Here is a 27741-nt window from a genome sequence, read left to right as displayed (position 1 = left end):
TTATGAGGCTGGTTGGATGTACTGCCAAATTCTCTGAAACGCCTTTGGAGATAGCTTATGGTAGAGAAATGAACATTCAATACACGAGCAACAGCTCTGGTTGACATTCCTGCTGTCAGCATGCCAATTGCACGCTCCCTCAAATCTTGCGACATCTGTGGCATTGTGCTGTGTGATAAAACTGCACCTTTCAGAGTGGCCTTTTATTGTGGGCAGTCTAAGGCACACCTGTGCACTAATCATGGTGTCTAATCAGCATCTTGATATGGCACACCTGTGAGGTGGGATGGATTATCTCAGCAAAGGAGAAGTGCTCACTATCACAGATTTAGACTGGTTTGTGAACAATATTTGAGGGAAATGGTGATATTGTGTATGTGGAAAAAGTTTTAGATCTTTGAGTTCATCTCATACAAAATGGGAGCAAAACCAAAAGTGTTGCGTTTATATTTTTGTTGAGTGTAGATCTGTTGATTGCTGACAGTTGTTACCTCCTTGAGTCGTTCCATGTCCTTGAGGTAGAATCCAATGTAGAAAAGGCTCAGGTAAGAATTGATGAACTCAAACTACAAAACAAAGAGGAGAAATTACATCAAGACAAACATCTGACGGTGACAAAGTCTTGTGTCTCATCAACCATTCGTCAATTAAATTCTTATGCAAATAGCAGAAATGTACTTATAATTTCTGATGAATGAATATTTGCTCATATCATTTTATCACTACAAATTCCAAATTTTGATTCATTTTAACCCCAATGCAAAGATTTGCACTGGGGAATCCCTTCGACATGGTACTGTAATGTTGCAGTGTGTCTGAAAAACAAAACTAAAGCAAAGCAAAAAATAAAACAGAAAAAAACTTTTCAACATGGTAAGCAATTAGTCAACAGAAAGAGAATTCAAAAGAGAATTCTGAAGGAAACCAACAATTAGTCAAAGAGCTACGATCAAAAACAGAAACCAAACAGAAAGCTGACTTACAAAAACCATCTTAATGATGAGATTATTCTCATAGGCACTCTGAAGTCTGTAGTTTTCTGGAAGAATAGACAAATTTCAGGGATGTGTTCTTTGTGTGTATGAAAAAAACAATAGAGTGCAGCTTTTACTTTCTTTTCAAATTCTGCTTCTTCCTGATTGCAAACAAAAACAACAAATACAAAAAGTCCAGAGGAAAAAAGTCATTTTTTTCTGAGACAAAAAGTAATAGATACCATTTTAAATTTAAAATAAATGTCCTGTCAAGTATCAGAGAAATTGCAGTTCAGTTTATGTCTGTTACCCATGTCATTGAGCCAATAGGCAATCTTTTTATACACTTCATCACAGATGGTCACAGTAATGGCCAGAAGAATTTTAGGAATAAATCTGGTGACACCAGGAAGCTCATGAATCTCCATCACCACTTCCTGTAAGAAACAATTAAAAGATGCACATATTTTAATAAACCTTACTCACACTATATCCACAGCTGTTATTTAAAACAATACACTGTGATTCTTACATGTACTTTAAATTGTATTTAACTGCAGACACTATGAAGATATTTAATGGTTTGTGAGGTCAAATTCAATTAATTTGTTAATATACATCCATTCCTGGATTTCAGGCCTGCAACACATTCAAAAAACATTGGGAAGTGGAAAGTTTAGGAATAGAAATGTGATAAATAATACTAATACTCTTACTACTGCTAATAATAATGTTTAAAGAAGAGCAATCAGACATCTCTGACATCCACAAATCCGGATTCAGATCACGTCCAAAATTTAATGGCGTCTTCCATGCCCTAAGATCTATCTGTGTTGCAAATTTGGTGGGAATCTGTGAAGTAGTTTTGACGTAATCCTTCAAAGACTATATAAAGTGAAACTTGATCCAGAATCCGGATCCAAATCACTTCCAAAATTCTGTGGAGTCTTCCACTGCCCAATATCTATCTGTGGTACGAATTTGGTGAGAATTCGTGAAGTAGTTTTGACGTAATCCTTCAAAGCGTATATAAAGTGAAATCTTGATCCAGAATCCGGATCGAGATCACCTCCAAAATTTAATGGTGTCTTCCATGGCCTAGTATGTACCCATGGTGAAAATTTGGTGAGAATCTGTGAGGTAGTTTTGACGTAATCCTTCAAAGCCGACATAAAGTGAATTTTGATCCAGAATCCAAATATAAATATAAATTTGTTGTGTCAACATGATGAATTTCTGTTACTTAATTACCATGGTTCAGGCCAACTACATTTATAAGGGTAAATGTAACAATAAAGAGTAAGTCCCTTCGGGTGCTCCCTTGTTTGGGATCGCCACAGCAAACCCAAGTTAATCTGCATGTCGAATTGGCACAGGTTTCACGCCGGATGGTCTTCCTGACATACCTCCACAACACATGGAGAAATGTGGGATTTAAACCAGAAACCTTCTGCACTGAAACCAACTGTACTAAACATTTGGTCACCACCCCTACCCGGTAAGGGTAAATGTAACACACTGATGTAATTTTCTTGGGCCAGTTAAACTTGTCTGATATGATTATGAGTTACTTAACTTAATACTTAACTACTTTAAAACAGTACAGTTTCATGTCAACTTAACTTTGCTCTGTGGGATCAGCACAATTTATTCATGTAACTGTACTATTTTAAAGTAGTTAAAATTTATGTAATCAAATGTATACTTTGAATGTTGAATGACGAATGTTGGCAGTATGACTGGTAAAGGGAGAGAGGAGAAAGGTAGACATACTGTGTGCGCAAGAGCAGTGTTGTATAAAGTACCGGAAAATCACACTTAAGTAAAAGTACAGATACCCATTAAAAAAATGACTTTGGTAGAAGTTCAAGTCACTGATTGAAATACTACTCAAGTAAAAGTCTTAAAGTATCTAGAATTTATTGTACTTAAGTATGTACAACTAAATGTACTCAAGTATTGAAAATAAAAGTACAAGTAAATGTTAATAATCAAAAATGGACTGATTTTTTTATGTTACAAAGTTTATCTAGGCTTGTAAATGACTGGTAGTGTTAGTCCAAACACTGAAAATTGTGCACATCACACAAAAACACTTCAGAAACAAGGTTTCAAAACCTAAATGAGAGTAGGCTACTCACTAGGTGTTCACAGGAAACAGTTATTTATAGTTATTTTCATTGTTACATGGTTTTATCTTTTCTGTTGTGTTTTGTTTCATTAGGTTCTTTTTGTCTCTTTCTCTAAAATTGTATTGTAACATTATTAGTCTACTATTATTGACTATTATTGTCTATTATTTAGACTATTATTGTTTTTGCTATTATTATTAATATATGAATAAAATAAATTTAAATAAACTACAATTTGACTCTTTTACGACAACGAACGCTGAGCCATTAATTATACAGAAAACAAATCAACACAAACGTGCTGATGCGAACAGCTTAATGCTAAGTTTAACATTGAAAATGCCATAGACATGCTAACGTGTTAGCATCGGTCCTGTTTTTAAGTTATAAAATACATCTATCAACTGTTTCAGAAGACCATAACAGGTCGGTTTAACATAAAAATATTAAATATTACTCACAGACATATGCTCTTCAGGGTTTTAGCGGGGAAAAACAATGACTCCACGAATCGTAGATCGAAGCACTGCTTCGATCTGCGAATCACTGCTTCGATCTGCGAATCACTGCTTCGATTGGTTCAAGGTTCAAAGCAAAGCCGGGCTGCAGAAAAGTTGATTACAGACCCGCTGCAGGTCTGTAATCAATGTAGAGAAATGATCATTTTCCTGACAAACACCCCCCAAGTGTGCAACTGCAAAAAAGCCTACTGGACATGCCTCATGACAAATCGGCCTGACTTCGTAGAAGTCACCCGTAATCAGTGGTGTCTCTGAGTGAAAACACGACTTTTTTCGCACACGTCAACCCCTTTGAGGGTCCACCTGTATAACCAAGTGAGAAAATCCATAAAATCAACACAAAATCCTTATAACCTCCAAATCGCACCAAAATCAGTTTTATTACAGTACACACAACTGCATAGTGGTATCACATAACTGGGTTTTTGTCCACATATTATGAGTTGCCACAATGATATTAAAGTCAGGATCATTAGTCTTTCCTCCACAGTTGAATTTCAAACAATAGAGATCTCGTATTCGTGCATCAAGCTGAATTTTATAGAACTGAATGTGTCAAATTTTGTTATTTTTTACAGAAACAAGAACTGTGTGTCACTAATGGAAATACATTAATAAAATCATGAAAAATAAATCGAATATAATGAAAAAAATAAAACATACCTCAGAACTTCATCAAGTGTATCGAAAATCGCCTCGCCAGTGCCGATGTTGCAGACTGGCATGTCGATGATCCTTGACTTCGCCCCTGTGTTTATTAGGGATGGGTATCGATAAGATTTTATCGATAGATACCATTATCGATTCCGCTTATTGTTCTGATTCCTTATCAATTCCCGTATCTATACCTCTTGTGATTTTTTTTTTTTGTGTACTAAAAATAGGCTTTACAGGTTTTCTATGTCTGCAGGTCAAAGAGCTTTTTCTTATCATGCACCCGCTCTGTGGAATGGTCTTCCTGCGACCGTGAGGCAGTTGGAGTCTGTGGACATTTTTAATTAAGTCAAGCCTTAAAGCCCATTTTTATTCTCTTTCTTATCACTAGTTTTTATTTTTTTAATCTGTTTTAATCTTTTATTCTGTTTTTAATTATGTATTTGAATTTTTGAATTTTTATTTGTTTATTTTAATTATTTTATGTTGAACTGTTCTATGTGCGGTGCCTTGAGACGGCTTTTGTTGTGATTTGGCGCTTTATAAGCCTATTAAATGGAAATTGAATTGAACAACATTTTATTGAGTCTTAAAGTAAATAAATATGAAATTGGACACTGGATCCTTAAACTTTGGACATAATAAACTCTACATGGTGGATCCTTGATCTCTGGACATAAATAGAAATAAACAAAATCTGTAGTTTTTGTCAAAAGCATTTCCTTTCAGACATTTTGGCATGAATGTCTTTCCATATATCTGAGCTGAGCTCTTACAGCTGGCTGTGCTGCATGTCAGCATCAGTTTAATTCATAAAGAATACAACACGTCTCATTTTGGGAAGAAAAAAAAAACGTTTTAGTCAATTGTAGTTTATTTTCTGTATTACAGCATTTGGAAAGAGGTGTAATTTTATTTAAAGCGGCAATTTGAAGTTATTAATTCCGACTGGACTCTGTCTCAGCAGAGAGCCACGCAGCTGCGTGGCTCCAAACGCACGGAGGACGATTATTTCTTGACTGCAACAAGATGAGTCCCCGTTAGTGACTTTAATCCACACAAAAGCGACTCATGATATTTTAATGGCTTTGAGAGGGGTTAAGAAGCGGACTTGCCATTTCTGAAGAGCAGCGAATCAAAGAACCAACGAACTAGTGGTTCGAAGCATTGCTTCAATGACTCACGCATCAAAGTGGAGTCGCGCTGCAGAAACGGTTGATTACATTCCGCTGCAGACCAAACCCTGAATATCCGTAAGCCTTTATTTGTACGTCCGTATGACTCTGAAACTCGGAAAAATTCGTATAATTTATGAACAATCCATATAGGTTGACATGTATGCTTTCGTGTGTGCGTGTTTTTTTTTTGTAACGAGTAACGGCATGGCGCATAGAAAATGTATCGGAGTAGAAGTATGCAATTAAGGTCGGAAATGTAGTGAAGTAAAAGTGAAAGTAAGCTGAATTTAAAAAACTCAAGTAAAGTACAAAGTCTCCCAAAACGTACTTAAGTACAGTAGTGAAGTATTTTTACTTCATTACTATACAAAACTGCGCAAGAGACCAAGTGGAAGTGAAGTAAGAGCAGGAGCATAGTCGGTGGGTTCAAGTTATTGTATCATGGTGAATATAGAAAGAAAATAGTGTTGGGGTCATTTTAAAGGAAGAGTATGTTACGAGTGTGTTGGAGGTAAAGCGAGTGTCTGACAGCATGATGAGTGTGAAGTTGGAAAATGAAGGGGTGATGATGAATATCATCAGTGCATATGGCCCACAAGTAGGTTGCAAGATGAAGGAGAAAGAAGATTTTTGGAGTGAGTAAGATGAGGTGGTGGAGAATGCACCCAAGCATGAAAGAGTGGTGACAGGAGCACACTTTCATGGGCATGTTGGCAAAGAGAACAGGGGTGATGAGGAATTAATGGACAGATATGGTATCAAGAATGGGAATATGGAAGGACAGAGGGTAGTTGATATTGCAAAAAGGATGGAAATGACTGTGGTAAATACCTACTTTAGGAAAAGGGAGGAGCACAGGGTGACATATAAGAGCGGAGGAAGGTGCACACAGGTGAACTACATTTTGTGTAGGACATGCAACCTAAAAGAAACTGGAGATTGTAAGGTTGTGGCAGGAGAGAATGTATCTAGACAGCATAGGATAGTGGTTTACAGGATGACTTTAGAGGTAAAGAAGAAGAAGAAAGTGAGAGCTCAACAAAGGATCCGATGGTGGAAGCTGAAGGAGGAAGACTGTTGTGTGAAATTCAGTGAGCAACTGAGAGAGGCACTGGATGGAGGGGAAGAAATTTTGGACAACTGGCAAAGTACTGCAGATGTGGTGAAAGAGACCGCTAGGAAGGTCCTGGGTGTGACATCTGGACAGTGGAAGGAAGACAAGGAGACTTGGTGGTGTAACGAAGATGTCCAGGAAAGCATAAGGAAAAAGGGGTTGGCAAAAAGGTTTTGGGATGGTCAGAGAGAGAAAGAAAGTAGACAGGAGTACAAAGAGATATGGCATAAGGTGACAAGAGAAGTGGAAAAATCTAAGAAAAAGGTATATTGCGAGATGTGCAAGACGTTGAATCATAAGGAAGGAGAAAAGGACTTGTACCAATTGGCGAGACAAAGGGACAGAGCTGGACAGGATGTGCAGCAGGTTAGGGTGGTAAAAGATGTAGATGGTAATGTGCTGAGAAGCAAGGAGAGTGTGCCAAGAAGGTGGAGGGAATATTTTGAGGAGCTGATGAATGATGAAAATGAGAGAGAGAAAAGGCTGGCTGATGTGGCGAGAGTAAATCAGGAAGTACAAGAGAATAGTAAGGATGAAGTGAGGGCAGCTATGAAGAGGACGAAGAGTGGAAAGGCAGTTGCTTCAAATGACATTCCAGTGGAGGCATGGAAATGTCTGAGAGAGACAGCAGTGGAGTTTCTAACCAGATTGTTTCATAAAATCTTGGGAAGTGAGGATGCCTGAGGAGTGGAGATGAGGTGTGCTGGTTCATATTTTTAAGAACAAGGGTGATGTGCAGAGCTGCAGTAACTTCAGAGGCATAAGATTGATCAGCCACAACATGAATTTATGGGGAAGAGTAGTAGAAGCTAGGCTTAGAAAACAGGTGAAGATCTGTGAGCAGCAATATGGTTTCATGTCAAGAAAGAGCACTACAGATGCAATGTTTGCTCTAAGAATACTGATGGAGAAATATAGAGGAGGTCAGAAGGAATTACAATGTGTGTTTGTGGATTTAGAGGAAAGCTTATGACAAGATGCCAAGAGAAGAGTTGTGGTATTGTATGAGGGAATCTGGAGTGGTAGAGAAGTATGTGAGGGTAGTGCAGGATATGTACAATGATAGTGTGACAGTGTTGAGATGTGCAATGGGAAATACAGACTCATTCAAGGTAGAGGTGGAATTGCACCAAGGATTAGCTCTGAGTCCTTTCTTGTTTGGAATGGTGATGGACAGGGTGACAGATGAGATCAGACAGGAGTCTCCATGGACTATGATGTTTGCAGATGACATTATGATCTGTAGTGCGATGAGAGAGCAGGTTGAGTCTGGCCTGGAGAGGTGGAGATATGCTCTGGAGAGCAAGGGAATGAAATTCAGTAGGAGCAAAACTCAGTATATGTGTATGAATGAGACAGAACGCAGTGGAATAGTGTGGTTCCAAGGAGTAGAAGTGGTAAAAGTAGATGAGTTTAAATGCTTGGGGTTAACTGTCCAAAGTAATGGAGAGTGTGGTAAAGAAGAGAGTGCAGGCAGGGAGGAGTGAGTGGAGAAAGGTGGCAGGAAATGAAAAATATCAGCAAGGGCTTGTAAGGCTCAGAGACGGTGGCACTAACAAAAAGACAGGAGGCAGAGCTGGAGGTGGCAGAGCTGAAGATGTTGAGAGTCTCTTTTGAAGTGATGAGGATGGACAGAATTAAGAATGAACATATCAGAGGGACAGTTCAGGTGGGACGCTTTGGAGACAAAATCAGAGAGGTGAGATCGAGATGGTTTGGATATGTGCAGAGGAGGGACCCAGGGTATATAGGGAGAAGGATGATGAGGATGGAGCCACTATACAGGAAGAGAAGAGGGAGGCCAAAGTGGTTTATGGATATACTGAGGGAGGCCATGCAGGTGGTTGGTGTGACAGAGGAAGATACAACTCCTAACAGGAGCAGCCAAAAGAAGAAGAAATTTATATAATCAAAGATCATTAGCAATTTATAAAAAATTAAGAAGGGTGAAATTGTCAAAGATACCAGTAAACTCATGAAACAGCTCAGAAGCCAACTGTCTAATTATGTTTTGTTCCTTATGATGGGGGATTACAAACAAAACTGTAATTCCTATAAACCTTGCACCATCAACGTTCCCTGCTGGAGAGTGAAGACCTTGATCAATGCCCACATATAAGTGCTGCACTGTATATTTGTTCTGGTTCAAACCTGGAGTTCCAGGCATAGGAGCATAGCAAGGAAGACGAAGCAGAGACAGAGGAGGCAGATGGGCAGGCTGACCAGCCACCTGAACAGGGATCTCTTCCAGGGCGGGTAGTAGAACTCCTCACAACCTGTTATGGGGCTGCACCGCTTCACTCCCTAGAACCAAGTTTAAACAGAAGATCCTCTTATTTTTTGGTTATTCTAAGTCAAGAGAAAAGATTAAATTCGAAGTGGAACATTTCCATATGTATGTAGTTTTCTCATTGTATTCCTTATGTTAAAAAGCTACAGCATAATTTTCAAATATTGTGATGATTAAATTAAGATTTTTTTTGTACTTTTGCAAGAGATGTGACATCTTATCCGATGAGCAGGTACAGTAGTTTGTGGAAGCAGGAGTTGGGCTACCAATATGTAAACCTGGGATTTATTCCTAGTCACACTTCCGCTGTGTCAGTTCAGGGGCCAAACCCTTCTAAGACTGCATTCGTTGGCTCCATACGTCAAACATGGTGGGGCTGTCTCATTCTTAAGGCTTTTTGGAATGTGGCCAACAAATACAGCCTTCTTTACAAGGATACAACAGCTATATACTTTGCAGCACAAACAATAACTAAACTTGAGACATTCATCACAAAATGCCCTGCGCGCAGTACTATTTTCCATGTAAAGTGCAGTAATATGTACATGTGTAGGGTAGGTATTTGGTTGAACACTCATGTGTTTGATGTAAACTGGGATACACAGTGGAAAAACTGGAGATTGACATTATATTTATTTAGAGGATGTGGCCAACAGTGACCATAAAAAGTCGGTAGCCTTCGAACAAATGCAACTATTTTTAAAAGTAGGTCAAGGTCACCGGCCTTTGAACCCATGCGAAGTACTCCTCCAAGGCATGTACCCACAAAATATGAAGTTTTTGCAAGCAATAGGTGAAGAGGTACATTGCGGCGAACAAATTTCAGGTGAAGGATTTGACAGTTGTGACCACTGGTGACCTTGAAAAGTAGGTCAAGGCCACCAACCTTCAAACCCATGTGAACTACTCCTCCAAGGCATGTACCCACCAAATATGATGTTTCTGTGAGCAATAGGTGCCGAGCTACGTTGCGGCAAAGGATTTGACAGTTGTGACCATTGGTAACCTTCAAAAGTAGGTGAAGGTCACTGGCCTTCAAACCCATGCGAAGTACTCCTCCAAGGCATGTACGCACCAAATATGAAGTTTCTGGGAGTAATAGGTGCCGAGCTACGTTGCGGCAAATGAATTGCGGCGGGACAGACGGAAGGACGGACAGACGGACAATCCGGATGCTATATGCCCCGCCTCGCGACGCAAGCGCTGCGCAGGGCATAAAAAGATAACTCAAAAAAATCATAATTAAACTATGGGCTTAGTATTGTGTTCCACCAAGTCTTCAGCTTGACAATGCTCCTACACACACTTGTCGACAAACACAGGATGCATTGCAGCTGCTCAACTCTTACCCCACCCACCAACCTGTCCGGATCTTGTGCTTTTTGACTTTTTCCTATTTCCTAAGATGAAAAAACACCTGAAGGGTCACTAATGATGCAGAGGTCTAAGCAGCTGTGCATCACTGGTGCAGACAGAATATGTCCTATTTCCTCACCGACAGGATGCAAAAACTTGTCCGGGGTTGGCAAGCGTGTGGAAAGGGAAGGGAACTATGTAGAAAATTAATTATACTTCCTGATAGAGAACATTCCAAGCTTTAAGCAGATATGTGATTCATGTGAGTATCATGTGAGTATCTTGCTTTAATTGCACAGGAGGCAGAACTTAAACACAAACAATATTTATGTTTGTCTACTTTATAGGCTCAAAATACCTTTTTCCTTGATTTGTCCGAGTCCCATATTTTAGTATTCATGACTTCCACCTGTAAACAGTGCTGTGTACCTAATATGACTAACTAGCACACTCAGAAAAACACAAAGCACAACCCACGCTTCAGCGTGTTCCTGATTTTGTTGACTCATTCTGTTTTTTTAGAGCAGCCAGCAGGAAGTGAGTGAAAACTCGATATCTGAGAGTCAAAAGTCAGCATAGGTTGATTGGAGCAAATAAACAAATTTCACATTCTTCACTACATTCTTCCATCACAGACTGAAAAATCCACCTGTTTGATTTTTTTATTTATTTATTTTTTAAACCCACACAGAAAACAGTCCTCACCCTGAACTGGGGGCGGGGCTCTTCTAAGGACTCAGTGGGCGTGTCCAGGGTGCCCCACCTGTAGGCTAGTTCCGCCTCTCGTCTCTTCCAGCGCTCCAGAAACAGAGTCGCCCACACAACGTTGAAGAGTGCAAAGACCACGCAGCAGATGTCCTGACTGGTCTGCAGACGGACACAAAGTACCTTCAGTGGAACCATTAGAATGTCTGCTCTATGAGAGCGACAGTCATCACTTTAGTCTGTCTGTGTGTGCGTGTGGGGACACGATAACTCATGAACAATACATCTCAGACACTTGAAACTTACACCAGAGGTAGCATCTCAGAAGTAGATGCGTTCTTTAGATTTTCTGGGTTGTTTGGTGCATATTAGGGGTGTCATGTTACACAGAAATCATGGTTGGGTTCATATTTGTGGTTAGTCATCACAGTTCAGTACGAGTTTGGTACAGGAGCTTTAATCTGTGAGCAGCAGAGAGCTGCTGTCAGACACTTTAGCACTGTGAGACAAAGTGTAAACGTCAGCTTTCCTTTTTCATTAAACATTTATGGATGGGATCACATCTCTTGTCAGCAATGGATGAATTTACTGTGCGGCGTTAAGTGTTTTGTTTGTTTATATGTCACGTGACATGTGGAGCCAGACTCCCTTCAATATTTTGTCCATTTTAACTTTATTTTTGTGCAAAGATGGCGTCTCACAAAACCACACTCTGTACAGATTTGAAATTATTGTACACAGTGTCGCTATTCAACGGCTACCTCATCTGTGAAATTTTACACTAACTTGTACTAAATATCAGCTAATAAGTTGGTGGTGTTTTTGTGTAAATTCAAAATGCGCCTGGTTCACTGTTTCCTCTTTTCATCCCAGACAGACAGCAGAATGAGGGTCTGACCACGGCCCCTGCACAGAGCATGAAACTAGCGTGACACACTCTATGGAAATGAGCTGAAACGTCACTGATTTACGGAAACAAATAAGCACGTATCTATAATCGTACTGTGCAGAATCGTACCGTGTACTCTGTGTGCAGTTCTGTGCACTGAACTGTCACAGGTGTACTGTACAGTTCAATACAAATATATGTATTGTGACACCGCTTTTGCATATACTTGCATATATATGTATTCATGAAAATGAAGTAATGTTATTTGTAACCGCTAAGCTCGAAGATGCTTTATGAGAGAGATTTTATAGTGATGATGCGATGACTCATACAAATATTTATTATTTATTTTATTTATTTTTAATAACTTTGGAAAAATCTAAAAAAAAACTTTTTCACATTGTCATTATCGGGTATTGTGTGTAGAATTTTGAGGGAAAAAATGAATTTCATCCATTTTGAAATAAGGCTGTAACACAACAAAATGTGGAAAAAGTGAAGAATTATGAATCCTTTCCGGATGCACTGTGTGTGTGTATGTGTGTATATATATATATACATACTGTATAGTGCTGTGAAAATGTCTGTGCACGCTTGAGCTTTTACATGCTTGAGTTTTTTAGGACATTAACAAACAAAAAAATTCAGCTCCCATGATGCAAACCTAGATTTGATCTGTTGTGTTGGAAGAAAATTCTTCTCTGCTCAGCATTTTGATTGGCTGTTCAATGACATTGTTTCATAAAGTTGTGAGTTTTGTAAGAGTTGCGGCTGGGTTTCACACAACAGTAACTCGGTAAGTTTCAAGGAACTAAAGTTGAGTGAAAATTTTCACCGTGTAAAGCTAACCACAGACCAACATTTGTAAGTTACATTGCACAATACTTGCATCCTGTGGTTGTGTGGTGTGGAGAGACCACGCCACATCACACAACGTTCAGAAGAAGACAGGAAGTGAAGTCAGAACAAAGTTACTGCAAGGTGAAAATATTTTAACTTCTCATAAAAAGTAAATACCGGTAACATTAACTGATTATCATTATTTCAAATAAAAGCTTTTGTACAGGAACATTAAAAATATAAAGTCTGTGGTTTAGTTTTTTGTTTCTGGTGATACATTCATTGTTTCTGGTTTTCATTTTTGATTCTTGAACCAGTTTAAAGCCTTGTTTAACATTAAAAGTGCAATAAAACTATTTATAAGACTGGATTACAGAAGTTCAAACAAAAACTGTCTCAATCTTGCATTGAGTTTGTAACATGTTTGACCCAAAAACATGTCTGGGAAAAACGTATATTAAAGTTTAGATTTTAAACCCCAGTCACACGGCACTAACGAAGGACACCCAAGCCCAAATGAAACAAGAACTGAACTTATTTGGACTTTCTGAGGCATCGTTTAACTTTCGTCCAGCTTTGTTCTTGTAGTTGGCGCTTTATCAGAATTTTCAAACTGTTGAAAAATGTGAACAAATCCCGACAGCAACCTCAGTTTGTCCGTGTCTCATTTTGCTGTCTGTCTTGATGGTTCCTTATCGTTTGCGTAGTTTCCATGACATCAGCATTCCATTTGACTGTCGTCCAACCTCCCAAGTCCGATGTCTTGCACGAACGTTGACAAAATCTGAACGGATCAATAATGAAAGCCCCTGACGAGCTGAACCTAACATCCTTGTATCGCTGTTGACTCATCCATGTTTGGGACGAAAAGCAATGTTGTCTTATAGAAACAGTAGAGGTAAGAACGTTTTATCAAGTACTTTAACTATTTACGCACGTTCCAGCCGTTTTGTGGCTGGCCTGCGTGTGCACAAACGTTGTTGTTGTTGTGAAGATAAACAGCATCTCTCACCTGTTGTCAAGACAACCAGATCCTACACCTGCAAGTACTGCGGATGTGAGGAGACTGGCTGCGCTCGGTCTCATACCCGCTGTCGGTCACGTCATCGTGATTGTTTCATTATGATTTCATTTAAAGTGCCAAGGTCGACGTTCACTTAGTTTCGGTTTTGTTTTGTTAGTTTCAATTTTGTTTCATTCCTTTTTGTGCTCTTGATTCAGAGGGTTTTGGGTGATGGGAAAAGTGCAGGATCATTCGTCCACCTTTTCTCTGTGATTTGTGACTTTGTGACTTTTAATCCTTTGTTCAGCTGTCGCCGTGTGCTGTGTGACCGGGCCCTTAGTAATTTTCTAAATACTTCATGGTTGAGAAAGTGACCAGTGAGTTGTGTTTGTGTTGGCGACCCTCCTGTCCTGTGCACCAACAGCAATTCTTGTATATTCATCCGTGAATTGTTCTGTGAATTATTGCTGTAATTTATGTTTGTAGCATGGCCCAAGCAGAGGGTCACCCCTTTGAGTCTGGTCTGCTTGAGGTTTCTTCCTCAGAGGCAGTTTTTCCTTACCACTATTGCTCTGGGGGTTGGTAAGGTTAGACCTTACCTGTGTGAAGCGCCTTGAGGCAACTCTGTTGTGATTTGGTGCTATATAAAGGAAAATAAATTGAAAATTGAATTGAAATTGACCATGTAACCAGACGTGCACGTACCTGGTCGGCCTCTGCTAATATCCAGAGCAGGAAGCCGATGATGGCAGGGTAAAGCATGGAGTTTGTGTAGAAACCCAACCAGGCAAAATACATGCTGATCTTAACGCCAAAGTAGTCACAGATATCGTCTACAAGACAAGATATCCAGCTGTGATCAGACAGTTAGGATCATTACATCTCAAACAGCTGGCATTATATTCAAAGAATTAGACAGCTTTCTTGATTCTTTCAAATCATATCGAAACCCTTCCTACCGACCCAGGGGCTGTCGTTCACACACGGCCTGGACCCACGACGTCATCAGCTGGTTGAGAATCCTCTGCTCGTGGAGAGGAAACATCTGATGGATCACACCTCGAGCCACCAGCTCTGGAACTGACAACAACAGGCACATGATAATATCACAGGTGATATTTCATCATCTTTCAAAAAATGCTGCACGGATTAACCACAAAATGTAATATACTTTTATCAAATGCACTACATGATCAAAAGTAGACACACATTTACTCGGTCATGTTTACTGATAAATATTCCATATTATAATCCAATTACATTTTTTCCACAACTCTAATTGGTATACGTATATATGTATCTAACGTATATAAGCTTCCGACCACAACTGTAGCAGCAGGGTGCAAGATGCAAACTGGGACAGCGAGCACCGATAATGATAATGTGCTGGAACATCTGTATCAAATACAGATGGGAAGTACCAAAGTCCAAGTAAGGAACACCATCAAGGTGGTTGAGAACAGAAGAACTAAGGTGCTGTGGGACAAAACAGACAAACGGATGCTGTCCAACCAACCTGACATCATGGTGTAAACATGGAGCAGAAAAGGGCGGTTGTGGAAGTTTAATCGCTCCACATTCTTTATAAACGAGTGTATCCTAGTCACCAGATTGCATTAGATTCTGCCCTGATCTCTAGCGTCCCAATTTGCAGTGTTTTTTTTTTTTTTATTCCATGTTACTGACTTTTGCTTTCATTCTGGACTTCTGTTGCTTGTCTGTTGTTTTTTTACTCTGGTCAGTGTCATTAGCTCCACATTATAGACCTTTACTGCCATTCTGGTTTTCTGTCTTTCACCTGCAATTTCAGACTCTGTGGTTACTGAAGTAATTCTGTGCTTTGTTAAAATTCTGTTGCTCTATCCCTTGAAAGACTACTGAACTCTGGTTTTTGAGCTCTATCTGGCTCTGGATTGTTACCTCCACCAATGAAGTTGGAGGACATTATGTTTTCACCCCTGTTTGTCTGTCTGCCTGGGGCCCACAATTTTTTTACATATCATTATGAGATTTTTACTGAAGATTCATATCCTGATAGGCAAGAACTGATTTAGTGTTCACACAGGTCAAAGGTCGAAGTCAGGAAAAATCTTGAAAAATTGGAGAAATCCCTGTCTTTAACACTGAACGAATTTCCAAAAATTCATAACTCTGTCAAAAACGATAAACTTTCTTTCATTTTTGACAGCACTATGTGGGATAGAATCCTTTATAGACCGACAAAGTTTGATCCAGATCTGATCCAGATTACAGTTTTTTTTTTTGGCCATTTAAATTTAACATTGAAAATCCCATTTCATGTGTATTTTACATTATATCTTAGGACCCATAAAAAAACAAAAACAAAACAAAAATGATTTTATCATCCCACCGGTATATTGAAACTGGCCTGCATCAATTTTTTTTTTTTTTTTGGTGAATTTCATTGAAGGCAGCACAGCTGATGCAACAACCGGCACATCCGCGAGGTGCTGTGTATGCTTTTAAGTTATGAAAAGCCACTTCTAACAAGACTTTGATATTGCAAATTTCTTCGAAAGGACAAATTTTTTGGAATTAGAAACTACTGTTGGCGGAGGTTTGCGCTTGACAAGCGTGGTGCTCTAGTTTTTGTTTTTTTTTACTGATTACGGTGTACAACCCCAATTGCAATGAAGCTGGGACTTCGTGTAAAATGTAAATAAAAACAGAATACAATGATTTGCAAATCCTCTTCAACCTATATTCAATTGAATACACCACAAAGACAAGATATTTAATGTTCGAACTGATAAACTTTATTGTTTTTGTGCAAATATTTGCTCATTTTGAAAGGGATGCCTACAACACATTTCAAAAAAGCTGGGACAGTGGTATGTTTACCACTGTGTTACATCACCTTTCCTTCTAACAACACTCAATAAGCGTTTGGGAACTGAGGACACTAATTGTTGAAGCTTTGTAGGTAGAATTCTTTCCAATTCTTGCTTGATGTATGACTTCAGTTGTTCAACTCTCCGTTGTATTTTGTGCTTCATAATGCGCCACACATTTTCAATGGGCGACAGGTCTGGACTGCAGACAGGCTAGTCTACGAGGTCTATTAGAAAAGTATCCGACCTTATTATTTTTTTCAAAAACCATATGGATTTGAATCACGTGTGATTGCGTCAGACAAGCTTGAACCCTCGTGCGCATGCGTGAGTTTTTCCATGCCTGTTGGTTGCGTCATTCGCCTGTGAGCAGGCTTTGAGTGAGGAGTGGTCCAGCCCCCTTGGCGGATTTTCATTGTCAGGAAATGGTGGAATGATTTGGGCTTTTTTTCCATCCAAATTTTTTCAGAAACTGTTACAGACTGGCAGCTGGAAACCATTAGAAAAATTTATCTGGCTTTCGGTGAAAATGTTACGGGCTTGGTAGAGAATAAGGAGTGTTACTATTGCTTTAAGGATGGCCCCCAGTGGCTGTGGGGCGTGCTGCGCTCCGAAGCCGCCATCGACAGGCTGAACGACCATTTCATTTCTAAACGGATGGCTGTCTGGATCCGTGACCATCGTGTGCCATTTCTCTGGTTATCACAAGAGCTGGACATCAACCATTTTCCGTCAGATTTCACTTTTAACAAGAGATTTTGTCATGGAAAGCCAAGCGGAGGCTTCGCGCATCACGATGGATTCGCTACTGGAGCGAGACAAAACCACCTCCGTTTTGGTCTCACAGGACGGCGTTGAGATGGCGTTCAGACAGCTGTCGGTGGTTTTTCCATCGAGTGATTATCCAAGAAATTGTGGATGCGCCTGGACATGCCAGAACATGTCCCGTGAGGCTTCATCACGGCGTTGCTGTGCGCCATGCGGCACTGCCGCGACGCGTGAAGCCTCCGCTCCTCTTTCCATGACAAAAACTCCTGTAACGGTGGAATGTGCCGTTCATTTCCAAACTGGACGCTGTGTTTTATCCGGGACGTCGTCTGACAAGCACAGGAATTGTGAAAAGACGTGGACATCAGCACTTTTTCGGCACATTGAGACACACGTGCGGCTGGACCACTCCTCACTCAAAGCCTGCTCACAGGCGAATGACGCAACCGACAGGCGTGGAAAAACTCATGCATGCGCACGAGGGTTCAAGCTTGTCTGATGCAATCACACGTGATTCATATCCATATGGTTTTTGAAAAAAAAAAATAAGGTCGGATACTTTTCTAATAGACCTCGTATACCCGCACTCCTTCAAAATGAGCAAATATTTGCACAAAAACAATAAAGTTTATCAATTTGAACATTAAATACCTTGTCTTTGTGGTGTATTCTACTGAATAGGTTGAAAAGGTTGAAAAGGTTGAAGAGGATTTACAAATCATTGTATTCTGTTTTTATTTACATTTTACACAACATCCTAACTTCATTGGAAATGGGGTTGTACCTCACTCAAGCCTCAGTTACAGACCAGTCCGTCTGCTTGCTTTTTTTGTAAACTTCCTTCATTGTGGTTCTCTCTATTGGGGTTCTTTACTAGATTCCTTAGTTTCACAGAGTATATTTTAAAACTCACATGAACATGAAACAGCAAAGCAAAGACAATTTCTTCCATAGTAACAGCTTACTGATTGGCTGTCCCTCCAGGAAGTGGATGTTGTGAAGCACCTCCCCCTGTTTTGCTCTCAGGTTGTCCAGCCAATACTTTATGATGGTCTGACGCTCCTGAACACAATCAGAGGTACAATGAGTGTAAAGCGAGGAATAATTATACACATGTATTTCACTTCTGACTGTAAGTTACAAAAACACCAACAGAAACATGACTAAACACCAAGGATTACACCTCCATCAAGGCCTGACATATGGGGGGAGATCAGCAACTGTGGCTGCCAGAATAATCACAAAATTTAAAAATACAGTAAAAAATACAGTAAAAATTCCCTCACTCCATCACTTTGAGCAGATGGAATCAGTTAATCAGTGAAATTACCTGGTGCAGTGGGTGGTTGCAAAGAAAACCTGCACCCTCTTGGCCCTTTCTGGAATCAATTTGAGACCTCTGCTGAAAAGGTTACAAAATAAAACTTTTGTAATATGCAATAAATAAATAATAAAAGGAGAATTGACTAAAGTCAGCCTTGACACAAGGATATTCCATTTGGGAAGCAACCGCACCACCATTTTTGCCACGTGATGTATGTAAATTAGTCTGAAAATCTAATGAACTGCAGAATCCATTTTATCCTATTGAGATATAGCCTACGCAGTACTAAACAGGCATGTTTTTTCTTCAGAACGCCTCATGTTAACACACTGTTCAAATACAGAAAAATCTACGAATATAGTTATATGATATTAAATTAATTATATTTTCACAGTAGTTAACGTTGTGCAACAGCACAGTGATGCAAACAGTAATTATACTTGTCTGCCAAATGAAATGTCCCACACAGTAAAATCACCAGTGTTAAATTAACACCAACAGTGAACATGTGGTCCCACTCTGACCAGAGTAGGACCACATGTACACTGGCACTGTCTGTGTTTTACAGTGGTGATTTTACTATGCAGGTTCAAGGCTGCCTGAGGCCCATTCCCCTCATAAAGTTGGAGGTGTCTCAAGAAAAAACAGCTGAGCATGTCAATTCTATGCCACATGAGACAGTTCTGAAGGAAAAACGGGGTCCAATTCAGTACTAGCAAGGTGTATCTAAAGACCCTGTCACACCTTCTGCTTGGGACTCCGGCGAGGGTGGACGCATCTCCTCCTCTCTCCTCTATCTCTGCTCCAACCTTCAAGTCCCTACTTCACCAGACTGTGAATTCTTCAAACTATATTAGATTAACCATAGAATTGATCACCTGGTCTCTGAATTGTTGTTGACACCATTTTTTCAACAAGGAAATCAGGGCCAGGGTACCCTGCGTGCCCAAATGGAACCTACCCTGCGGGCTATGTTCTTGACGCTTGGGAGAAATGGCGTGTCGCATGCTTGGTGCCACTCTCTGTGGAGGACGTCAAAAATCTATTTATATTTGGTTTTATTGTAGGAGAGCTGTACTTATTGGTTTATGTGCTGCCCTGACCTACCGGAGAATTGGCAAGACCGTGCCACCAGACCATGACCCCTCACCTGTCCATCATGATTAATGAGTTGGGCGAGGCAATACATTCTCAGACTGCGTTAACCCTTGAACTCAGATGCAAATTGGATAACTTCTCAGAGCAAATGCATGCCTTGCAAAGGAAGATGTCAGAGACCAGGAAATACTCATAAATTGGATCTGCTTGTTCATGTGAGCTGCAAAGGTGTTTTCACTGCTCAACCATAAACATGGCAGGCTTATCAGCCTCTGAAGGACAAAAACACCCCGTTGTTTTCCTCCAGAAGAATTTCTACGGCCTTGGTGAACCATTCGGCTGCCTTCTTTCTTATCTTCTGTAACTCCACCACACATGGACAGGAACTGACATAAACTTAACTCATTTGCCACTCACACATGGACAGAGACTGATATGCATGCTCCCACCCCGACCCCCTCCTGTCCCAATCCCATCCCATTATGGCACCCACTCACGCCACTCTCTTCCCCCTCCAGGGTGCAGCACAGCTTTAGTTGCTGTAGCCCCCCAAGCTGGCGGCTGCGTGACTACATGTTGCTGTGCCCCCCACTCACATTGTCTTAATTCAGATAATGGACTGTTTCAAATTTTAGCGCACATAAACAAATGTCAAATGTACATGTGTTGTCTTTAATTCTGATGTGTGCCGGTAAACAAGTAATAATTATGGATTAATTGCTGTATCGTGTCTGTGGTAATTGGAGTGTGGACGTAATCTCGTTGTTGTTGTACTTGTGTAATGACAACGGCAATAAATATCATCTATCTATCTCTCTACTCTCTATCTTGATGAGCTACGTATTACGTATTAAAAATATGCCAAATAAAAGTTATGGGTAAGTTTTGTATAAGTTAAGGACACATTGAAGCACGCTGGTGTACGTCATAGTACAGTGAGGTCGTCGAAAAGTTTTGTGAATACACAATATTTTCGAAGCATACCAGCGTATGCCGCATAGGTCCCACATACACGGGCCATAAGTTAAAGTTATGCGACTGTTGACAAACGTTACTTGTAAGTTACTCACAGTGGTGCGCACAGCTAACCAAAAAGATAGCTTCGATATCCGCTAACTGAAAAGTTAACTTTTATAACGCTAAACTGATAAGTCGCAAAAGAATTTAGCAGAAGTTACAGCTAACCGCTAACTTTTAGTACTGTTGGCTACTGATAAGCCAGTTTTGAGTTTAAGCACCGCCGAGGCTTGTGAGTAAAATCAAAAACAAACGAGCGACAGCGTCTGTCTGATGTAGTCAGACAGCTGTGAGTCCAGTCCTCCCTCAACAGAAGAGATCGGAGCGAACCAGCTGCTGTTGCTATCCCCTCCCCCAAAAAAGTCATTTACATTCCACATGAAAAAAAACAGATGGCAGGCAGGAGACATGAAACGCAACCCACTTTTCACTCATGGTTTTACTCAAACAACTAATTCCAGTTTATCGATATTTAACAGTACCTCTGTCATTTTTACAGAGAGAAAAAGTCTCAAAAAATGAGTTTCCTTCACAGGTTGGTTGGTTTTTAAAAATAAATGTGTATTTGTAAATGTCATTTTTTTCATTTGTAATAAAAAGGCATTTGAAAAACTGAAAATTCTGTTTGTGAAATGTAATTCACAACCAACAAGGGTAGCTATTCACACTCCCATCCAGTAGATGGCAGTGTTCTTGGCATTTCAAGTGGGGGGGTGATCGAAAGAGACATCAATTTCCCATAATGCCATTTTGCACCTGAGCTCAATTTTGAGCTCAGGTGCAACCTGTTTTCACTGATCATCCTTGAGATGATTCTACAGCTTAACTGGATTCCACCTGGGGTAAATTCAGTTGATTTAGAAAGAAGTTTGACTCCACTAACACTCATCCTAGAGCTGGCCGCCTGTTTAAACTGAGCGATCAGGGGAGAAGGACCTTTGTCAGGGAGGTGACCAAGAAGCCAATGGTCACTCTGTCACAGCTCCAGCATTCCTTTGTGGAGAGAGGAGAACCATCTCTGCACCAATCCACCAACCAGGCCAGATGGAAGCCACTCCTTAGTAAAAGGCACATGGCAGCGCACCTCGAGTTTGCCAAAAGACACCAGAAGGACTTTCAGACCATGAGAATCAAAATTCTCTGGTCTGATGAAACAAAGACTGCAAAAAAAAAAAAAAAAAAAAACTTTTTCATGTTATCATTATGGGGTGTTGTGAGGGAAATTTTAGGGGAAAAAATGAATTCTTTCCATTTGGAATAAGGCTGTAGCATATCAAATTCTGGAAAAAGTGAAACGATGTGGATACTTTTGGGATACACTGTATAACGTTGCAGTTATGACCTCTGACCTGTGAGGTGAAAAAGCAGAGTTCCCTCTCTATGTTCTCGTAGATGTTGTCCTCGTCACAGGAGAAACGTCGCATCCCGCCACCAAACTGCGGTTTGACAGCTTTGTGCATACCCATCTGCTCCGCACCCCGCAGCAAACTGAAGAACAAGAAGAGCAGAAATAAAGTGATGTAGTAACAAGGATGTTTGATAGATAAACAAAGCAATAGCATGTACAGATCACACTGGAGCAAACACAACCCCATACTGTTGCTACTATGGTGTAAAAAGCATCACGGCAACTTTCATCAAAGTTTGTGTTATTTTCTACAATACATGCAAAGAGATTTGGTACTGTTATTGTGTAGCAACACTGTTGTGTTAAACACTCTTGCATAATTAAAATACAGTTGATTTTTCCAGAGTTTTTATAATGATGGCTGTTTTTCAGGCTCACTACTGCCAACTGCTGTTTTGGAGAATATTCACAGACTAAATACATAGTGGACAAATCTTGCATGACGTCAACCATAGGTTTGCTGAAGAGACCCAGAAGAGCCATTTTAAACTCAAAAAGTGCTGCTCTGTGTGTTGCTATATGGGTAGTGTTACTCTGTCAATGTCACAGCCAACCCATAAATGGATAAAGAGGTGGAGCATGGGCCAGACCCTGTGCGACCTGAATGAAGCTTGAAGACACCGCCATCTCAGAGTTACCAAGCTAACAGCTAAAAGGCTGATGTTGGTTCAGGTGTTTTATTTAAACATATTTTTGGGGGGTTTTCATGATGAGTGCCTTGGGTGTGACTATTAAATTATGACATTATTTCCTCAGTGATAATGGATTAAGTGGACCTAACATCATCAAGATGCTGGTAACTTCTTAAAGTGGTAACATGCGCTGACATAAAATGAAATTACATTACAATGACATTAAATTAAAGAAAATTTCACTCCGTGGAAATGCTGAAGCACAGACTTCTTAGATGATCCACTGGGACAATTAACCGCACAGGAAGCCATGTTACTAAAGACATTTGTAAGGGCCCCTTCACACATAACACAAATGAAGCGGAATGGCACACGAAGGAGGATTCAAATGGCACTCATGAAAAATCGGAGCTGCACTCGAACACCTCAACAGCAGTCAGCACATTCATTCAGGCACAGCACATGCATTCTCCTTTCGCATGCCGCTCACGCCAGAAACCCATTCAAATGGCAAGATGAGGTCACACTGCCATCTGATCATGCTCGCAACATTCGCACGTCATGTTGAATGCAGATTGGGCATATCATGCCGAGGCCGAGGGGCTGCACAAAATCATTAGCCATGTCGAACCCTGGCCGTATGGCACGATCAAGGCAGCCTTCACACCAGTGGCCAAATTACAGCAAATGGTGTGCGAGTGCCGATTCGACCCACTCTTGGCCAGAGTCCAGGTGCCACCCATGAACATCCAACACCATTCATGGGGCACTTAGAAAATGTGGGGCCAACATGAAAGTAGAGAGCAGGCAGACCACTTTTGATGCACGAATGGCCCCATATTTCAAGTGCCATACAAGTGTGCCGTTACCGAGTAACACAAATGGTGTGTGAGTGTGCCGCCCCCCCCCCACCCGAGCAACACAAATGGTGATCAAGTCTGCTGCCCCCCCCCCCCCGCGCCAACACAAATGGCATGCGAGTGTGTGGTGTGTCCACCCCGCAACACAAATGGCGTGCGAGTGTGTGGTGTGTCCACCCCGCAACACAAATGACATGCGAGTGTCTGGTGTGTCCACCCTGCAACACAAATGGTGTGCAAGTGTGTGGTGTGTCCACCCCGCAACACAAATGGCATGCAAGTGTGTCGTCCATATTGACATGATCACACGCGCAAACACCCACTACAGTTATGCGTTTGTCAGGGGACCGTGGTTCACATGTAATCACGTCACTGGTTGGATGTTATTCGGAAACAAGCAGGGAGGGAACTGATCATGGCCCACGGCCAGCGCTGTGTTCTTGCAGCTTGTGTTGCTCTATATGGCATCCGCTGTGTCAGCGCAACGCAAAGCTGGGGAACACATATTGTCACATTAGCTCCAATCACGCCTGCCTGCAAATGATGACGACATGGGGAAAAACAAAAAAAACTACATGACCTTTGCATCGCCCCAACCACATCTCAGTGCGCAGCGCGATGAGCATGCAGTCAAAGCTGCACCTGACTGCTGCATCATCGCTACGCACAGCTGGTGAACACATATCGTGCTATGCAGAACATTACCTCTCAACATGCCACCGCGATGCACATGTATCGGCGGGCTCTCCTCACATGGTAATAAATAAATACACATATCGCCTTTGCAACACAGTCACCAGTGCCTCATTGTGCACTGGACACCATCAGCCAGGCTGCCCCATGTGAAAATATCAGTCTGATCATGTGAACAGCCGGCAAACCAAGTGTCACATCCACAACATGAGTGATAGTCCACATGATGGGGTGTCCGGCAGCACACCATGCTGGACATAGACAGCTGGACATGCAGAGCTGGCTGATGTGTTCACGATATGAGCGCATGGCTTCATTCATGTCAGTTCATTACTTCCGTGGTTATGTCCATGGCCATGTTTCATTAACATAAAGGAACAGAAGGAGGATAATTCTTGTATTGTCTGCTCTCTGTAACAGGAATTCAATTAAAAGGCAAAAGGAAATCCATTTGTTTCATCATTTCCAACACAGACCGTCAAGTCATCAGGCATCAATTACACATCATAAGAATAATAGGAAGAACTTTATTAATCCTGAAGGAATTTGTTTTGCCACAGTGCTGAAACAGTAACAGTAAACATTGTGTTTTCTTCTTACAGTGAGAACAGAATCATTACCAGTAACATGATTGTCTTACATTTAAACAGTACATTCATTGTTCTTATAATGTTCTGTGCTCTCATTATTTTTTCCTTACACATTTTCATTGATTTATGTACATTTGTCCAATATGTAATTTCTGCTGCTGCTGTGTGAGCGCGATGTGGTATCACACCACTCACGTGCTCACACCTCTTACGTGCAAAAACATCACCGCGGGATCGTTCATGCCTGTTCGGCCATCCGTCCCTCCCAACAGTGGCTGGAATTTTTCGCGGTTGGCTAATTCCTTTTCTTTTTTGCCCTTTTTTGTGCTTCTTTCGCCCAACTTCATTTGAAAACTGTTCTTCACATGATGCTCTTGTTTTGGAAGATGACGTCTGGAAATATGTTAATTCCTCATCATGGAAATACGTAACTATAATAAAGAAGTCCCTCAGTGTTTGTCTGCTCTGGGTGATTTCTCAGCCTGAGCTGGAGGACTTATGTTAAATTACACCGTTAACAACAACAACAACAACAACAACAACATGATGTCAATCATTATGAGCCGTTGAAGGTACAGATTCAAAGCTATGACTTCGTCCTTTCAGAATAGTTCTCCACAGGAAGACGCAAATCTGGTGTTCTTGGATTTATGTGATTAGATAAATATTTCACTCAAAAAAGAAAATAAACAAACAGAACTGATTGTTTTACACAAAATGAATGTAATCATATTTGATCTTTGACCTAATTTTTCACATGCGTGAATGTGACGTTCGACGACGTTGCTGAAATGGTTAGGTTTTTGCTGCCCAAATATCTACGAGTGAAATGAGAAAGAAGTGAATTCTGTGTCACCTAAAGAACTACCTGAAAAACAGCAGTGGGGACAGACAATTAACCCTCAGAGAACATGGGCCCTGGACACCAACCAAATCACTCATGCTTTTGCTTTCAACCACAACAACAGGAGCATTGTGCTGTTTTGAAGACATCAACGGTAGGTGAAATATTTTCTCCTCTGCCTGCTGTTGGCATTTTTTCCTTTCGGCTACATGTGCAGGTCTGTGGATATTTGTATTGAACACTAGCCTAGTTTTATGTGTGATTTTGTTTTGTGTGCACGCCTATGAACATGGCAGAGGTTTAGCAGAGAGCCGCCGACACACAAGTCCTTATTTCATAGCACCCTCATAAAAATCCCCTAAAAGCACCTGCAGAAAAATGATCTGGAGCTGCCACTGCTTACCCTAGAGAACAAAACATTACAAATCTTGAATTATTTATTTTAATTCTTCTAGGGTCATTGATGTCTGAGAAGAGCCCATCATATGGAGAAATTGACCCATTACTTCAGGCACTGAGGAACCATTAACAAATACCACCTTTTTGAAATATGAATTGCTGTGCCAACAAAGCAAGTTCAATTTCAAATTGTATCATGTCGGGTTATTTTGGTGAGGACTTGTTCCAAAAACTACACAATATAAATTATAATGAAACTCTTTGTTTATGCAATGTGTTTGTGATGAAAAAGAATATGGCTGCTATATTAGCATGTCAGATTTTAGAATAATCAAATATCAAAATCAGTATCAGTTACAAAAAAACAATACTTTGCTCTTCTGTATTTGTGTATTTTAAAAATACTGAACATGCTTTCCCCATGTGAGATCTTAACCAGAAAAGTGAAGAAATATGCCATGCATTTATCCCCAAAAAGTTGCAGAACATCACATACGGCCTAAACAGATAGTGTGGGTGCTGCATGAAACGGAGGCAGAATCTCTGATTTTTTTTCCAGTGAAATCTGGGGTTCATCAGTGATGTGTTCTGCCTCCAACTCTATACAATGCTTGCATGGACTAGCTGTTGGGTAGGGTTGAAGAAACCAGCAGGTGGGGTGCTTTTGTTGATGAGGAATGGTTTACAGACCTTGACTTCGCAGTTGATGACATCACCTTTGCGGAATCAATGGATACCGTGATAACAGCACTTCAGCAACTGAGTGAGGAATCATAGTGTGATGGTCCTAGATCAAGGTTTTTAATGACTTCCTGGACTCTGCCATCCCATCTGTATGTAGTGAAAGCGTTGAACCTGTAGTGACGTTCAATTATCTCAGCAGTGACATTCCTGTCTCTGAATTCTTGGGTTTTGAGATTGAGTGACACCTGGAAAGGTGATTGGTGATACTGGTAGTCTTGTAGGAAAACAAAGGACCATGTCTTTAAGGTCTTGGTGCAGCCTGTCTTACTGTACATTTGTCTTACAGGCGTCATCAAACCTGCTCAGTGGGCATTGGAGGTCACTGCCTGATGAACCTCCACCTGATGAAGCCAACAGAACCACTTCATCCACAAAAAGCAGAGATGCAACTCGGATGTCACCAAACTGGACACGTTCCAATTCCTCTCTGCTTTGTTGCTGGCTGACTGTTTTCTTTTCAAAAAGCGACGCGAATGAAGCGATTCAGAGCGACTGGCGCATTTGTGGTGCAAGATCGTGTTGCGTTGCCCTGCTTCCCAAGTTGAAAAATCTGAACTTTTTTGTCTTGTCGCATCACAATGACCAATCAGGGACTGGATATGTAGTGACGTGGAGATGTCTTGAGTTTATACTTGATGTGGACATGTCCTGTCTCTGGCAATCAGCCTGTGAGCAGAACTTATGTCCCTTTTGTCCTTTATTTCACAGTTATGACAGAGTTTGAGGGGAGAGCAAGCAGCAGCCCCACAGCAGCAGCAGCAGACAGTTTTTTTTTTTTACGTGCGTGCATGAACGAATCATCCGTAAAGATAATTTTATTAACTACACAGATGTATAATAAAACAAATCAATCAAT

General features: G+C 40.7%; 1 protein-coding gene across 2 annotated transcripts in view; it reads right to left on the bottom strand.

Moving 5' to 3' along the window:
• ano8a (anoctamin 8a) overlaps positions 1-27741 on the bottom strand; it is a 127740-nt gene that overhangs the window by 44643 nt on the left and 55356 nt on the right. For both annotated transcript variants that reach the window (XM_034183015.1, XM_034183016.1), the window contains exons 4-12: positions 22065-22203; positions 18242-18338; positions 14620-14736; positions 14362-14489; positions 10925-11086; positions 8725-8877; positions 1285-1411; positions 984-1039; positions 492-566 (exon numbers count right to left, since the gene is read on the bottom strand). In XM_034183015.1, coding sequence (XP_034038906.1) covers positions 492-566; positions 984-1039; positions 1285-1411; positions 8725-8877; positions 10925-11086; positions 14362-14489; positions 14620-14736; positions 18242-18338; positions 22065-22203 — 1054 coding nt within the window. The remainder of the gene's footprint in view (positions 1-491; positions 567-983; positions 1040-1284; positions 1412-8724; positions 8878-10924; positions 11087-14361; positions 14490-14619; positions 14737-18241; positions 18339-22064; positions 22204-27741) is intronic.

Source organism: Thalassophryne amazonica, chromosome 12, assembly GCF_902500255.1.
Source record: "Thalassophryne amazonica chromosome 12, fThaAma1.1, whole genome shotgun sequence".
In the NCBI taxonomy this organism is placed as follows: Eukaryota; Metazoa; Chordata; class Actinopteri; order Batrachoidiformes; family Batrachoididae; genus Thalassophryne; species Thalassophryne amazonica.
Note: the sequence above shows the minus strand (reverse complement) of the source record. Positions and strands in the feature narration are given on the sequence as shown.